This window comes from Schistocerca cancellata, chromosome 9 (genome assembly GCF_023864275.1).
Source record: "Schistocerca cancellata isolate TAMUIC-IGC-003103 chromosome 9, iqSchCanc2.1, whole genome shotgun sequence".
NCBI classification, from domain to species: Eukaryota; Metazoa; Arthropoda; class Insecta; order Orthoptera; family Acrididae; genus Schistocerca; species Schistocerca cancellata.
In genome coordinates this window covers 217,630,575-217,645,904 of record NC_064634.1, presented here as the reverse complement: position 1 = coordinate 217,645,904, position 15,330 = coordinate 217,630,575, and the positions used below count along the sequence as shown (strand labels likewise).

The 15,330-nt window shown below is 44.1% G+C and overlaps 1 protein-coding gene across 1 annotated transcript; it reads right to left on the bottom strand.

Annotated features, from left to right (window-relative positions):
• Window positions 1-525: 525 nt before the first annotated feature.
• On the bottom strand, window positions 526-11,729 carry LOC126100448 (endocuticle structural glycoprotein SgAbd-5). The gene is made up of 3 exons (XM_049911054.1): window positions 11,476-11,729; window positions 3,863-3,978; window positions 526-903 (listed from the first exon to the last, which is right to left on the bottom strand). Exons 1-3 carry the CDS (start codon window positions 11,614-11,616, stop codon window positions 726-728), a joined length of 435 nt encoding a protein of 144 aa, XP_049767011.1. The 5' UTR covers window positions 11,617-11,729; the 3' UTR covers window positions 526-725.
• Between the last annotated feature and the right edge of the window lie 3,601 nt (window positions 11,730-15,330).

Sequence of the window (15,330 nt, the reverse complement as noted above, 5' to 3'; positions counted from 1 at the left end):
CTATCAGTAGTTAGTGCCTTCAGTAGTTAGAATCTTTTATTCAGCTGGCAGTATGGGCGCACGCTGTATTGCAGTAGTTTCAGTAACGAAGATTTTTGTGAGGTAAGTGATTCATGAAAGGTATACGTTATTGTTAGTCAGGGCCATTGTTTTGTAGGGATTTTTGAAAGTCAGATTGCGTTGCGCTAAAAAATATTGTGTGTTAGTTTAGTGTTGATCAGAATAGGTAAAGAGCGAAATGTCTGAATACGTTCAGTTCTGCTCAGCTGTTTGAAAATCAAATAATGTAAGAGGTTTATCAGCACAGTCATTCATAAATTTTTCTAAGGGGACGTTACAACGTCAGTGAGAATTTGGCATCTGTACTGAAGCAAACATGCATTTGAATGGAGTCAGATTTCAAATTTTCAAATTCTTAGCCGACGTTCAGTCTTCAGATGAATTGTAGATTTCAGTTTCAGCAAAGTACACGATGTTGTTGTGGAGTAGGGGCTATTTATAGATCCGATAAAAAAAATGCAGGAATTATAAAATAAAATTTATTTGATGGCAAATAACTTCACAAAATATGAAGAGTATCATGTGATATGTTTGTAAAACATATAGGTATGTGCAGAAGCCGATGTCGGTTTGTTGGCACTGAAGCGAAGTCGGCGTAGGAAAAGCGAACTGGCCACTCTTTGTCGAGTTGGTTGTACCGTCGTCAGGTCGGGTCCCGGTCCGGCTTACGACTGCACGCGTGGCTGGTAGCCGTTCTCGTTGGCGACGAAGGTGACGGTGTAGTCCTTGCCGTCGACGCCCTTGTAGGTGTAGCTGCCCTGGACCTCGATGGCTTCGTTCTCGGAGCCGGCGTTCTTCAGCGCGCCCTGCTCCTGCCGCGCGATGCCGTCACTGGTGCGGTACCTGCAGGGAGAGGCAGAACTGCAGCTGGCGACGGTGGATCATGTGCGACGAAACAGGCAATAAGGTCTGCGTTGTCACTATCTCACTTGCGACTATTATCACTTTGGCGGATAGTAGTAGTACGAGGGCTATTCGGAATGTAGTGAGCGAACAGTGGCGAAATGGAAAACACAGTGAAAATCCGATGAAGCTTTGCACAGATGTGTTAGGCAGTGGCTCTGTTATGCCCGTAGATAGCGTCACTTTGCTCTCCTCAGGCCGGAGCGTACAGTGATCGCGCAAAGATGCCTACAAAGCAGTGTCTCCCGTCGAGTACGGGTGGCTGACGAGAGATTTCGCCTGTTTTCACGCAGCCCACACAACGTTCATCCTTTTCCTTTTTCCTGACACATCTCGGTCGCACACCGAGGGGCAGTTATGGCTCTGAGCAGACTCAACTTCTGAGGTCATCAGTCGCCTAGAACTTAGAACTAATTAAACCTAACTAACCTAAGGACATCACACACATCCATGCCCGAGGAAGTACTCGAACCTGCGACCGTAGCGGTCGCTCGGCTCCAGACTGTAGCGCCTAGAACCGCACGGCCACTCCGGCCGGCAGGGGCAGTTATGACGCTCCTACAGCTTTTCGATGGGAAGTGTTTGATCACCCACCATACAACCCGAATTTGGCCGTCTATGATTTCCATCTCGGCTCAAATGAACCGCTGGCTATGAAGAATACGAGTTGCAGTCCAGTATGGACAAGTGGAGGAAGGTTCTTTCTGTCGGTATTAGAAAATTGGTACAACGCTACGAGAGATGTCTAAGTCGGAGCGGTGACTATGTAGAGAAGTAGGTGGAAGAGGTAGCAAACTTTTGATTTTGACTGTGATTTCCATTTCACGACCGATCGTTCCTTAACTTCCGAATAGCCCTCGTAGATGTGCTCTCTGTCTCTGTCTCTCTCTCTCTCTCTCCTCTCTGTCTCTCTCTCTCACTCCTCATTCACACAGAGACACATACACAACTACAACAGATACAGAACAATTACACCTATCAATGGACAGAGCATCTCTTGAACTTTCGATTCGTAATACGCACCAAGGGGTAGCGTAGATGCACTACGGGTCACAGGTGTCAGAGCTTTTGGATGAATCATTCGCTCTTTACAGTCGTATGGAATTAGTTCGCGTCTGCATATATGAAGCCCAATGGCAGAGACTTTCATGTCCCCAATTTCAATGAATTACACGCAGATGATAGCGTTTTCTGCGTCACGGACAGTGCCCCACTTGACTACCTGTAATGTGAATCAGAAACTTAGAGAGATGGTCTATCAATTCATGTGTGTTTACTTCCTTCATGTCTTGTAGTTTTCACACGATGGGGAACTATGATAGTTTGAGCATCTTGACCGACCGCTTCCGTACTGATATTCCAGTATTCCCATGTCTGTGGGGTATGTTGACTGGAATATCTTCCTTACGCAAGCTTATTTTCAGCATAGCAAAATGCCTTTCCTACAAGTCGCTCTTGCGTGTCTGTAATGTTATGGGAACTTTTCAGGTGGAAATTGCATCAAAGCATTCTCAGGGGACGTGGATAAGCAGCTTACAGTCGCCTTTCTACCTTTGGGATATGCAGATTCATTGGCACGAGGAATATATGAGCTTCTTATCAAAAGATCACGTAGATAGTTGGCTTTGATGCAATGAGTACAGATACTTCAGGGTGCAGAGCCAAAATCAGATGAGACGTTCTGTGGCTTTCAGCGACGGTTCAGAAATGGCTCTGAGCACTATGGGACTTAACATCTGTGGTCATCAGTCCCCTAGAACTTAGAACTACTTAAACCTAACTAACCTAAGGACATCACACTCATCCATGCCCGAGGCAGGATTCGAACCTGCGACCGTAGCGGTCACGCGGTTCCAGACTGAAGCGCCTAGAACCGCACGGCCACACCGGCCGGCTTTTCAGCGACGGGTCTCACGTCTGTTTGTGATGGTCAGACTAAGGCCAACACCTCCATAATCGACCTGATGAGAAGTTACAGGAAACAGTGATTCTCAGACGGGTGAAAGTCGAACTGCTGGAACCATGGTGCTGGGAGCTATTGGATATAAGAGGAGAACTGACTTGGTAGTTACTGAAGGGAGAATGAACGCTCGTCAGTATATGGTTAGAACGGTAAACCAGAGTACCAAATGACATATTGGACCAGGATAGTGGAAGATCCCCCGTTGCAGTTCACACCACAAACGCCTTGAGATATGTACGGATCCTTGACTATTCTAACCAGACCCCTGATTTGACAAGCACAGTTGCGATGGGAAGACGCATACTTGCATACCAACCTCCATTCAGCAATGCTCAAGAATTAGCTCAGCATGTATTTCAGGCGTAGCAAGAATGTAAAAGTCTATTGGTGGATAGGATGTGCCAGCCACGATGTATTAAAGGAAGCATCCCGGCAGTGAACTGATTTAGAGACGCAACCGAATAGGACTCAAATGCCTTAACGACTTATCCAACTAACTGTGGTGAAATTTGGGAAACTACAACAATAAATTTGCTCACATGAAAATTACTGTTTGCCCTTAGTAAACATACCGCATCCATTGCGGTAACAGTGGTTCTCCTCGGCACTGAATTGCTGAGAATTGGCGATGATTTATCTGGTTCTTAGCTAGTACTACTCAAAATCAATCGTTTGAAGAAGCGATTCTAAAATCACTAGTAACGAATAAGTGCATACGATAATTATATTAAAAAAAGAGGACCACATCAATTATTGTTCGTAGGGAACCAAAAGGCCGATGCCAAACTGGCCTGTGGAGGATTTCGTCCTATTTCAGGTAGTTCCAGGTAAGTGTAGTCGTTCCTACCACAAGAGACGTACATGTAATGGTGTCGAATGCTTATAATGAATACGGCAGCAGAGTGGCACATAATGTGTCATGGCATGAGGACGTACGCGAAATTGTACTGGCCGAGTCCGTCGTTGTCGTTGGTGAGCTCGACGATGGTGGCGTCCTTTCCGCTCTGCGGGACAGCCAGCGCCGCCACGACTACAGCACTCAGGATCAGGATCTGGAAAAAAGAAGATGCGCTCACGCATTTGCCCTAAAAGTATGCTGCAGCATTGCTAATGAGCCAACATGTAAGCACTCCAGGCAAACATTTTCAGCAATTACATTGCCATTTATAGGGTGGCGCACGAAATGTGTTACCAATTGATTCTTTCAAAATTTACGACGCACATTAGATATCCCGCTGGGATCTCTACAGCAGTACCAGCAGAGCTTGGAAAAACAAATGAGTTGCGAATTGACGTGTAATTGACGATATTTCTTCTAGGAGACTAGTAAGCAGCAATGGCTGACAATGGAAGACTGACGACACAGCAACGATCGGCAGTTGTGTTACTTTTTCATGAAATGAAAAGCCTTGTTGTGACTCAGAGGCGTTTTCGACAACGGTTTAACACACGATGGGTCCCTTGCAAGAAGACCATCCACAGGTAGTATGATAAATTTGTACAGGAAGGAACAGTATTGGAAGCGAAGCGACCTCGGCCTAAGCCTGTATGTTCGCCGGAGAATATTGAAGCGGTACGAGTTGCTGTACAGAGAAGTCCCGGGAAATCGTGTAGAAAGGCAGCAGTGTAACTGGGAATATCCAGACGCTCCGTTCAACGCATTCTTAAAAGTGACCTCCATATGTACCCGTACAAGATGACCTGTGCACAGAAGCTCACTGAAGAACACAAGCAGCAGAGACTATTGTTTGCTCAGTGGTTTTCAGACGAGGCGCATTTTCATTTAGACGGTGTGGTTAACAAACAAAATGTACGCTTTTGGACTACTGAAAACCCACAAGTGCTTAATGAATGACAACATTATGCTCCGAGGATTACAGCGTGGGCAGCAATTTCCAGTCACGGACTTATTGGACCCATTTCTTTGAGGAAACTGTGAACAGCGAGCGTTATTTGAGCATGCTTCGCAATAGCTTCATTCTACAGCTTCTTGCCCTTCAACACGCAGTGGTTCATGCAAGATGGAGCATGGCCACATACTGCAAACACTGTGTTGGAGTTTTTCCACGAGGATTTCGACATGCGGATCATTTCACTCAGGTTTCCAGGTCGTTTCAATGACGGACAAAATTCCCCCCCCCCCCCCCCAATAGTCCAGACCTCAATCCATGTGACTCTTTTCTTTGGGGGTACCTAAAGGAAAAAATTTTCCCGAAACGTCCACGTGATTTAATGGAGCTCAGAAGACTTACTCTTCGAGCTTGCAGGGAAATTACGGAAGACATGTGCCGTAGGGTAATCACTAACTTCAGTGTTCGTTTGAAGTAAGTTAGGAAACGAAATGGTGGTCATATTGAGCATGTGCTGAGTTACAACAAATCTCCATGGACAGATCTTTATTGTAGTATATGTTCCTTTCAGATTGTATTGACAATAAAGTTTATATCCAAAAACAAAACGGTAACACATTTCCTGCGCCACCCTGTATGTAGGCACAAATCTTTGTTACACTGACCATAGAATTTAGGGCAGGAATGGTGAACCGCGATTTAATCGATGTGTCGCGACTGATTTTCATCGAATACCCGTTAAATCAGTTCCCTAGATTCATTAATTCAGTCCCCTTGTTGAGTCTGTAGTTCTAGACCCATATTGACTTCATACGTTATGGCTAAGTGTAGGTTGCTGCTTGACCGTATCAAGCGTGCTAGTACTTTCGTTATGTACTTCGGACCTAATGTGGAGGCTGCAACACGGAGATCTGCCGTCAGAGTCCTATGGTGAATATATGCATCTTTTTCAGCTGCTGCCACATCTATTCGGCAACTTGCTAATGCTCGCAGTAGAGATTCTTACATGAACACTATGTAATGCAGTGGATTTAGCTGCAAGTAGCTCCAGAATCAACGCAAAACTCGTATACGTACGACACGGCATCGATTTCCAATGGTATATGGTTAATAAATTTTATCCCAGCACTGTTTCTATTTCGTTTCTATTTAGTGTAATATTTTATTACTTCTAAAGAAACACTATACATTTAGCAACTTTTAATACTGATTTCCGACCTGTTAATTTCTTTGTCTGTCTGATTTTTGGAGTTGCAAAGTGACTAACGTAAATACTGAAGTATATATCCATGCATAGGGAACAGTGACTACAGAACGTCAACGCAACCGAAGGGTAACACTCTCAGGACGCAAAGGATAATGGCCTGTGGTCGTGCTTGACCTCACGTCTACCACGCCATTCGTTCCAGACGTAGCAGCAAGCTACCATGTAATGGTGGATTATCCGGACGCGCAACGACTCTGTCGTGATGTCTTTCCGTGATCGGTCAGATATTATGGCAGACGCCTTAACGCAAGGCGATTAGCGTCCGTGTAAGGTCTCCTCACGTTCTTCTAAGGCTGGGTTTCTGAAATGTCATACCGAACCTTAAAGGCGAACCTCATTATCTGCTCATCTCAGCGCATGAGTCAGCACGCACAAATGTGTGCACTTTATTCGCACTTACATTACTCACAGGGACCTGTAGTTGTAGAGTATTGAAGGCCCACACACGTTTACTGTTGATTTAGTTTTCCGCTGATATCATGCAGGCCCTGAATGTCAGTAGCTAGTCATAATACTTTCATCGCCTTTTTTCAGTAAACGGGGAATCGAGTGTCGACCGAAGTGAACGTTACAACATTCGCCAGCATCGAGCGTATATCACTTAACTTCATAAATATAATAGCTCTTTTTGTCTTCCCCTTGACTGTGATGCAAACTGGTGCTCCTTCCTATAGACGAAATTTACCACTACTTGCAGCTATACTCGCATTCATCTACAGCAGGAGTAATTAGATGATAGATGTATTTCGTTGTTTGAGTTCTCAGTGGTTTACGTTAACTTTAGTGTTAGTTGCCTTCACTACTTGTGTAGTTTAGAGTGAGACTGGCAATTAAAAGTTGACAGAAGAGCAGTGTTTTCTGTATCATTTCGGGATTCTTTAATGACACAACTCCGCTGCTAAAAATTAACAGCGACAACTGACGCAAGGATAATATTAGTGCAAATTTCCGAATTATTAACTTATTCTGAGAAACACAAATGATGACATTGATCAAGTCGTTTGTGATTTCTTATTTTACAGGAGAGAGACAGAGTGAGTGTGTGAGCGAGTGAGTGTGTGTGTGTGTGTGTGTGTGTGTGTGTGAGAGAGAGAGAGAGAGAGAGAGAGAGAGAGAGAGAGAGAGAGAGAACTAGAAAGAGGGGGAGGGGGCAGAGATCCAAAAGCATTGTGAGAGATAAGAAAAGCTGAAAGTAAGGTCAACTTTGTAGTAACGGGTGTTGTGAAACAGCTGCACAATTTACTCTCGTATTAATGTGTAAACTTTTACTAAGGAACGTAACACAGCTGAGGGTGATGTAGCTAAAGGAAGACTATTCGACTCTCTTTGTGACCGTTACGTTAGAATTTTCTATGAATTTTTTAAGCCATCCCATGTCTATGATACTTTCGCACAGAACTGAACATGGAAAATTCGCTGTCATTGAAGAAAACGATTTCCTTTCAAGCAAGATGATTCAGTGGTTCAAGCATTGAACTCGTGAGCAAATCAACAGCTTTCGAATTCTTCCTCCTGCTATCGACATTTGCGTGTTGATGGTTTCCCTAAATCGCTTAATGCAAATGCACTATTCGGAAAACTTATATGGATGACTGGAGGGAGATTTGAACCGAGGACATCCCAAATGCAAGTTCAGGATCGAAGCCATTGTACCACCACCAGTTTGAGCAGAGAGGCCATTAAACATGGTTCTCGAATTATGTTGGGAAGATGTTTACTCCATCAAGTAACCATCCTCATATTGACCTCAAGTAATCCTAACAAGTCGAAAAAATAAAAAAATAAAAAGAAAAATTAATGTTTGTCTTCTGCGATAGGAGTGGGGTGTCAGTCGGAATTTTCTGGAAGAAATTCTTGTTTGATATCTCTAGCTTCTTCTTCAATCTGCGGTACCAGTCCGTATCTAACGATCATATCGGCGGAACGTTAACCATTGAGGAAAAAAATGTGGTTCGCTTTTCACAATCTACGTTTCATCGCAGTGAGGCACGCCTGCATGTTGGAATCATAGGGAGCAGCGGTGAAGCCTTCTATGGCTCTAAGTGGACTCTAGGCGTGAGACTCCAGGGGTTCTTGCGGCAGCTGTGAAACTGGTTTCTCTGTTAATTTCCTGACTGCTGATATGCTCGCCCTCTCAAATATGGAAAAAAAGTTGAAAACATTAACATACCAACGTCGACCTGAATCACAGTTATTATTATATTTTTTGACCATCAATCGAAATATTTCTACATACTGTATTTAATGAAAATACAATTGAAGAATGGTTCCGATAATTCGGAAAAGCGCATGCAGATTTTCCACCTTTATTGCATCTTCAGTAATGCCATTACGTATTCGTCCGGGCACGCGGTTGATACCATCGCTAGTGAAAGTCAAACAATTTTGTGCGACATGAAAAAATCGATAACCAAATACGAACTGTTTTTAGAGCTTGGCACATTGTGAGCAAACTTACGTGTCTTTTACAAACCATGGATTAAAAGCAGCCACATCTAGAGTGAGCAATGACACATTGCGATCAATATTGTTACCATCTTGCTTTTGCGCTTGTTATAGGCCTATTTCTTCTTAGTTAGAGTTTAACATCCTGGGTTCAACAGCTGAAGACCATTTTAGGTATTTCTGTGCCGACAAAAAATTTGGAACGTGAGCTAATTGCTTTGTGAAGGCACCTGGTCAACTGCTCGAATGAATGGACTACGCTGTTGATGGTGTCATATTAACCGCCAAAGGCTCGACATGTTCGTGAGCTTTCCGTGTCCATTGACGCTTAGCTGAGGTGGTGTACGTTTCTTCTGCAGATGTCGCACGGCTTGAACGAATTTAGACTCTGTTGCCACGGAACGACAAAGCAGGTTTGTACTACGAGGTGTTTGGTAGCGCTGAAGCTGGGAGTCCACAAAATTACTTCATTGAGTACGGTCGATGTGTATGAAAGGTGTGGAGCAGGTCACGATAATTTTCATTACGATTTAATCTTCGATGGGAGTTTATATTACAATCAAACGTGTCGAAATACACACAACCACAAAATTATTAACAGTAGTCTGAGTTTCTGTGGATTTAATTGAAATCTCTCATCAACAGAAACATGTTTGTAATGGTCATACAGTGATTGTTCAGCATAGAAAGATAATGTTTGTTTGGTTTGGTTTGTGGGGCGCTCAACTGCGTGGTTATCAGCGCCCGTACAATTTCCCAACCTTTGCTCAGTCGAATTTCGTCACTTTCCCGGATGATGATGAAATGATGAGGACAACACAAACACCCAGTCATCTCGAGGCAGGTGAAAATCCCTGACCCCGCTGGGAATCGAACCCGGGACCCCGTGCTCGGGAAGCGAGAACGCTACCGCGACACCACGAGCGGCGGACAGAAAGATAATGCGTGTAACGTTTTGCGACCTCGAGTGATAGAAGCAACAAACCAGACTTAAGTTACATTAACTTCGAAAGGCCTAATGATCTGATATCTGGACTTATAGACTACACAGAGAGAAAGGGAGACTTCCGACGCGTGGGTTGGATGTGCGTAACTTCGAAAGGATGAACTCAAATAATATAGAAATTCAATGTTAAAATTGTTCTCATTTCAAAATTTCCTTTCATTAATAACATATAATTTAAAACATGGAATCTTAGCTTGATAGTATTCGGTAACACCCACGGTTATTGTCAGTAACGGATGTGAGCCTGCTTCTCGACAATAAGTCCGACGTTAAACTCTGTGGGCCTAGTCTGTGATCGGGTGATTGGTCTGACTGGAGATAGATAGAGTGCTATCTTTCATCGCCGCGGCACTAAGAGAGGGAAGATGGCGGGCGTGTCGCGCCGGTTGGCTTTTACTCAGCAGGCTGAGTTGATCTGCGGCCATCCTGGGTCTATTGAACCCAGGACATCCATAGCCGAAGTCTAGTGCTCTACCCGCTAGACCACAACGGCCACTAGCGCTGAACATTAACGAACTACAATAGTAAAAACGGGTAAGCAGTCTACAAACTGAAAGTCTAACACCAGACTGCGAGACCTGCAACACCTACGGACCCATCCGTCATTAGGCTGCACGGAAGACGAAAAGCTACGAAATATGTAAACCACCATATTCCCATATTAATTCGAATGCTCATCTCAAAGATTAAGACCGGGAAATATTAAGGTCAGATCCATGTATGGGACAGGATTTTGACCGAGGAACCGTCCTGGTATTGATGTTGAGTGATTTAGTGAATCTATGCAAATCTAATGGCGAATTCTTGGACGGGAATTTGACTTGTATTTATCTGAATACAAGTTCAGTTCCGTAATTGATGTATCCTTAGCTGGGCACTGAAGGCCTAGCCAACGACCTGCATTCTTCGCCACTCCTGCGCTGTTTTGCAGTCGTAGTTGCCGAAAGAGAGCGTTGAAAATTGCCGTTGTAGTTGACGATAAAATCTGAGTAAGGCTGCGTTATATCTCTCTTCAAACTTGTCCAATTACGATCGTTTCGACCCCTCTGCTTGGACATTCTTCAGGAGTCTTCTGGTATCTTCGAGTAGTTGGGCGCCAGAAGACTCTTGAAGATGATCGCAGAATAGGGGCCGCCACGTTGAGTATTGGGGGAGTTTGAAGAGGAATGTGACGCTGCCTGACCGATGTTACCAGCAGTTACAGTAAATACTAAAATCAGAGGCAGGCTAAGTCACAGTCCTCAAACACGTCCAAAAAAAAAAACCACCATTTCGACCTTCTGCTGAGATATTCTACGAGAGTTTTCTGGTGTCTCTGAGTGGCTGGATAACGACTCCTGAAGAGGATACCAGCAGACAGATCGAAATGTCGAGTACTGGAGACATTTCACGAGGATTATGACACTGTCTGACAACTCTGATTTCACCAGAAGTTGTATTAAGGGCTAAAATCAGAGGTAGGCCGCATGACAGCCCCTTTCAAATTTGTCCAATTACCATTGTTTCGACCCCTCTACTGGGATAATCTTGAGGACAGTTATGATTTCTTCGAGTTGTTGACACCAGAAGATTCCCAAAGAAGATCCCCATTCGAAACGTCGAGTATTGTAGAACTTTGACTAGGAATAGGACGCTGCCTATAAACGTCGATTTCATTAGCAGTAATGCTAAAATCAGAGGCAGGCCGCGTCTCAGTACTGTTCAAAGTAGTCCGGCTATCGCGGTTTCCATCCCTCTGCTAGGACATTCTTCAGGGGTCTTCTGGTGCCTCCCAGTGGCTGGAGATCAGAAGTCTCCTGAAGAAGATCCGAAAAGAGGGGTTGAACCGTCAAGTAACGGAGAAGTTTGCAGAGGCATAAGATGCTGTCCAAGAACTCCGGTTTTAGCACCGGTGACAACAAATACCAAACGCGCAGAGGGCTGTGAAGATGCGGCGGTCGCAGCAGCTTCCGAGAATCGGCACTTTCTCCGAGATACTCACCAGCTTCATGGTGGGCGTTGGTGTCTGTGTGCTGGACGTGCGTCTGGCTGTAGGCAGGAGTTGTCGCTGCTGTGATTGAGGACTGGGTCCGCGGACAGGTTTATATAGGGTCGAGCCGGCCCCCTCCCCGGCGCGTGTCATGCACCAACACAAAGGCGAGCAGCACACCCACACAGCCGCGGGCGCGGGCAGATGAGCAGCCTGCGGAGAGGTGAGGTGAGGTGAGGCGGGACGAGGTGGCTCCCGTCCTCTCACCGGAGGCCCCGCGCCGGCCGCGGCAGAGCGTCACTCGCGGTTGCAAAACAGCCGCACTTGCCATTTGCAGGTTGCCGGCGGCGGCCGCGGCGCACATGCGTGAATACGTGCGCCGGTGACATAATGGACATACACACACTATCCAGGTGTGGTGTCGCCGTAACTCAAACAATTCACACAGGCGCAGTAATTGTTTCGGCAAACGCCAGTGTGGGTATGGCGTCAAGTGTCGGAATTTTGGAGCCTTGTTTGCACTTTCTAGAGACACCAAACAAGTCTAGAGACCACTGAGTCGTTCTCTTAGAGAAAACTAGAGTAATATCATTAATATCATTTAATTTTCCACTTCGTTCACATTTTTAAACAGTCAATCTCTGAGATTAGCAGACGCGTCTCGCGGTTCAAACAGAATATTATCAGTATTAACCTTAGACACACATGATACAGACCGCGCATGACGTCATTATACTGAAGCCAACGTATGGATCAGCTGACTACTGCTGGCACCCATTTGCAGACGGCTGCTCAACTGATTTTTTTATAGCACCTTTGTGACAGTATATCCTTGTGCAGAGTTAGATTGCACACAAAGATATGTGGAAGGAAGTAATATTTCGTTCCACATGTAGTTTTAGAAACAAAAATAAATTTACCAACATATTTTTCCAGATAAACAAGGGAACATTCCCAAGTGCCAATGACGAACTTCATAACAGATGATGGTTTTGTAGAGAGGCAAATAAAGCAAAAGTAGTTTTTTGTTCGTGTCCAGTTTCGTTTTTAAGGGGTAAAACACACTTCGAAAGGTAACTTGGCATATCAGGTTTGGAGCGAATATCTTCAAAATGGCTCTGAGCACTATGGGACTCAACATCTTAGGTCATAAGTCCCCTAGAACTTAGAACTACTTAAACCTAACTAACCTAAGGACATCACACACACCCATGCCCGAGGCAGGATTCGAACCTGCGACCGTAGCAGTCCTGCGGTTCCGGACTGCAGCGCCAGAATCGCTAGACCACCGCGGCCGGCCGAATATCTTCGAAACGATGATATATATATATATATATATATATATATATATATATATATATATATATATATATATATATATATATATATATATATAAAAGAAGTGTTTCTCATATAAAAGTTGATATGCAGTTAACGTTCTTGAAAACTGTATAAACGAATTCTGTAATAATTTGAAATTTTACAAAATAGTGCACCATCATTAATTACTTTTGAAAAATGAAAACTTTTGTTACATCATAAATTAAAGAACCTTTCAAGTTACATACATCCATGTGTAATAAAACTGCTTTCTGAAATATTATTTGTGGATAATAAGCCGTTCAAAACGTCTTGTCATAGTATGTTCAACATACCTAATCAAAATATTTAAACATTCATTATTAGTCTACTTATTTATATCACTTATATTTGTTTTTGTTTTAAATTGTTTATTATACTTTACGTTTATTTCTTTGTTTACCATTTCACGTACGTATATTTCGTTAACTCAAAATAATAAACAACTCATTACTACGAGGCAAAATCATTACAACAATGATAATCTGTAATTAAATGCTTAAAAACACAATGTTGTCTTGTACTACGCACATAAAATAACCGGAATATTTTTACATAATATGCACGACAGAGAAAACAATATAAATCAAAATTCGACAGGCTTTCAAGTTGTCGCGGGGAGCTCTAAATATCCTGATTTGTACCTGGCATATTTCAATACATAGGTAAGCCTTTGCGAAGAGAATTGACTATGAGCTAGTGACTGCAGCTTAATTACTCTACTGGCCATTAAAATTGCTAAACCAAGAAGAAATGCAGATGATAAACGGGTATTCATTGGACAAATATATTATACTAGGACTGACATGTGATTACATTTTCACGCAATTTGGGTGCATAGATCCTGAGAAATCATTACCCAGAACAACCACCTCTGGCCGTAATAACGGCCTTAATACGCCTGGGCAATGAGTCAAACAGTGCTTCGACGGCGTGTACAGGTACAGCTGCCCATGCAGCTTCAACACGATACCACAGTTCATCAAGAGTAGTGACTGGCCTATTGTGACGAGCCAGTTGCTCGGCCACCATTGACCAGACGTTTTCAGCCGGTGAGAGATCTGGAGAATGTGCTGGCCAGGGCAGCAGTCGAACGTTTTCAGTATCCAGTTGAAATGTAGGGTTTCGCAGGGATCGAATGAAGGGTAGAGCCACGGGTCGTAACACATCTGAAATGTAACGTTCACTGTTCAAAGTGCCGTCAATGCGAACAAGAGGTGACCGAGACGTGTACCAATGGCACCCCATACCATCACGCCGAGTGATACGCCAGTATGGCGATGACGAATACACGCTTCCAATGTGCGTTCACCGTGATGTCGCCAAACACGGATGCGACCATCATGATGCTGTAAACAGAACCTGGATTCATCCGAAAAAATGACGTTTAGCCATTCGTGCACCCAGGTTCGTCGTTGTGTACACCATCGCAGGCGCTCCTGTCTGTGATGCAGCGTCAAGGGTAACCGCAGCCATGGTCTCCGAGCTGATAGTCCATGCTTCTGCAAAAGTCGTCTAACTGTTCGTGCAGATGGTTGTTGTCTTGCAAACGTCCCCATCTTTTGTCTCATGGATCGAGACGTAGCTGCACGATACGTTACAGCCATGTGGATAAGATGCCTGTCATCTCGACTGCTAGTGATACGAGGCCGTTGGGATCCAGCACGGCGTTCCGTATTACCCTCCTGAACCCACCGATTCCATCTTCTGCTAACAGTCATTGGATCTCGACCAACGCGAGTAGCAATGTCGCGATACGATAAACCGCAATCGCGATAGGCTACAATCTGACCTTTATCAATGTCGGAAACGTGATCATCACAAGAACGTTTCACCAGGCAACGCCGGTCAACTGCTGTTTGTATATGAGAAATCGGTTGGAAACTTTCCTCATGTCAGCACGTTGTAGGTGGCTCCACAGGCGCCAACCTTGTGTGAATGCTCTGAAAAGCTAATCACTTGCATATCACAGCATCTTCTTCCTGTCGGTTAAATTTTGCTTCTGTAGCACGTCATGTTCGTGGTGTAGCAATTTTAATGGCCAGTAGTGTATATTGCTTACGAAGTGGAGTTTGGCATCATAATCATTCAACACAATAAGACCTAAAAATATTCTCACAAAATTCTTCCAACATCGAAAGCCTTATGCATCTTATTACCGTACCTGTGACATCGAGCCCTCTGCAATTACCAGATGAAAACGGTTTTGGCCATCATAGCTGAGAAAAAGAAACTTGTTCATCTGATGATCGTAAATGGCTCGAATGCACAGGCACAATCGTGAGATGTATACGGGTTTTGATGCTGGAAGCACCATGTGAGAACATTTTTGGATCTAGTTGTATTGAATCATTATGATGTCTGTCTCCATTTGAGAAACAACATAATTAAGCTGCAGCCACGAGTGTATAATGAGTTCTCTTCACCACGGCTTACCAACGTACTAAAATATGCCCGATACAAATCAGGATATTTAGAGGATCATCTGCAACAAGCTGAAATCCTATT

Excerpts from the sequence above, each read along its gene's own strand:
- LOC126100448 (XM_049911054.1), bottom strand. The coding sequence starts at position 11,616 with ATGACACGCGCCGGGGAGGGGGCCGGCTCGACCCTATATAAACCTGTC. Across the intron at positions 3,979-11,475 it reads CAACGCCCACCATGAAGCTG|ATCCTGATCCTGAGTGCTGT; the intron begins GTGAGTATCTCG and ends TCTTTTTTCCAG. Across the intron at positions 904-3,862 it reads CTCGGCCAGTACAATTTCGC|GTACCGCACCAGTGACGGCA; the intron begins GTACGTCCTCAT and ends CTCTCCCTGCAG.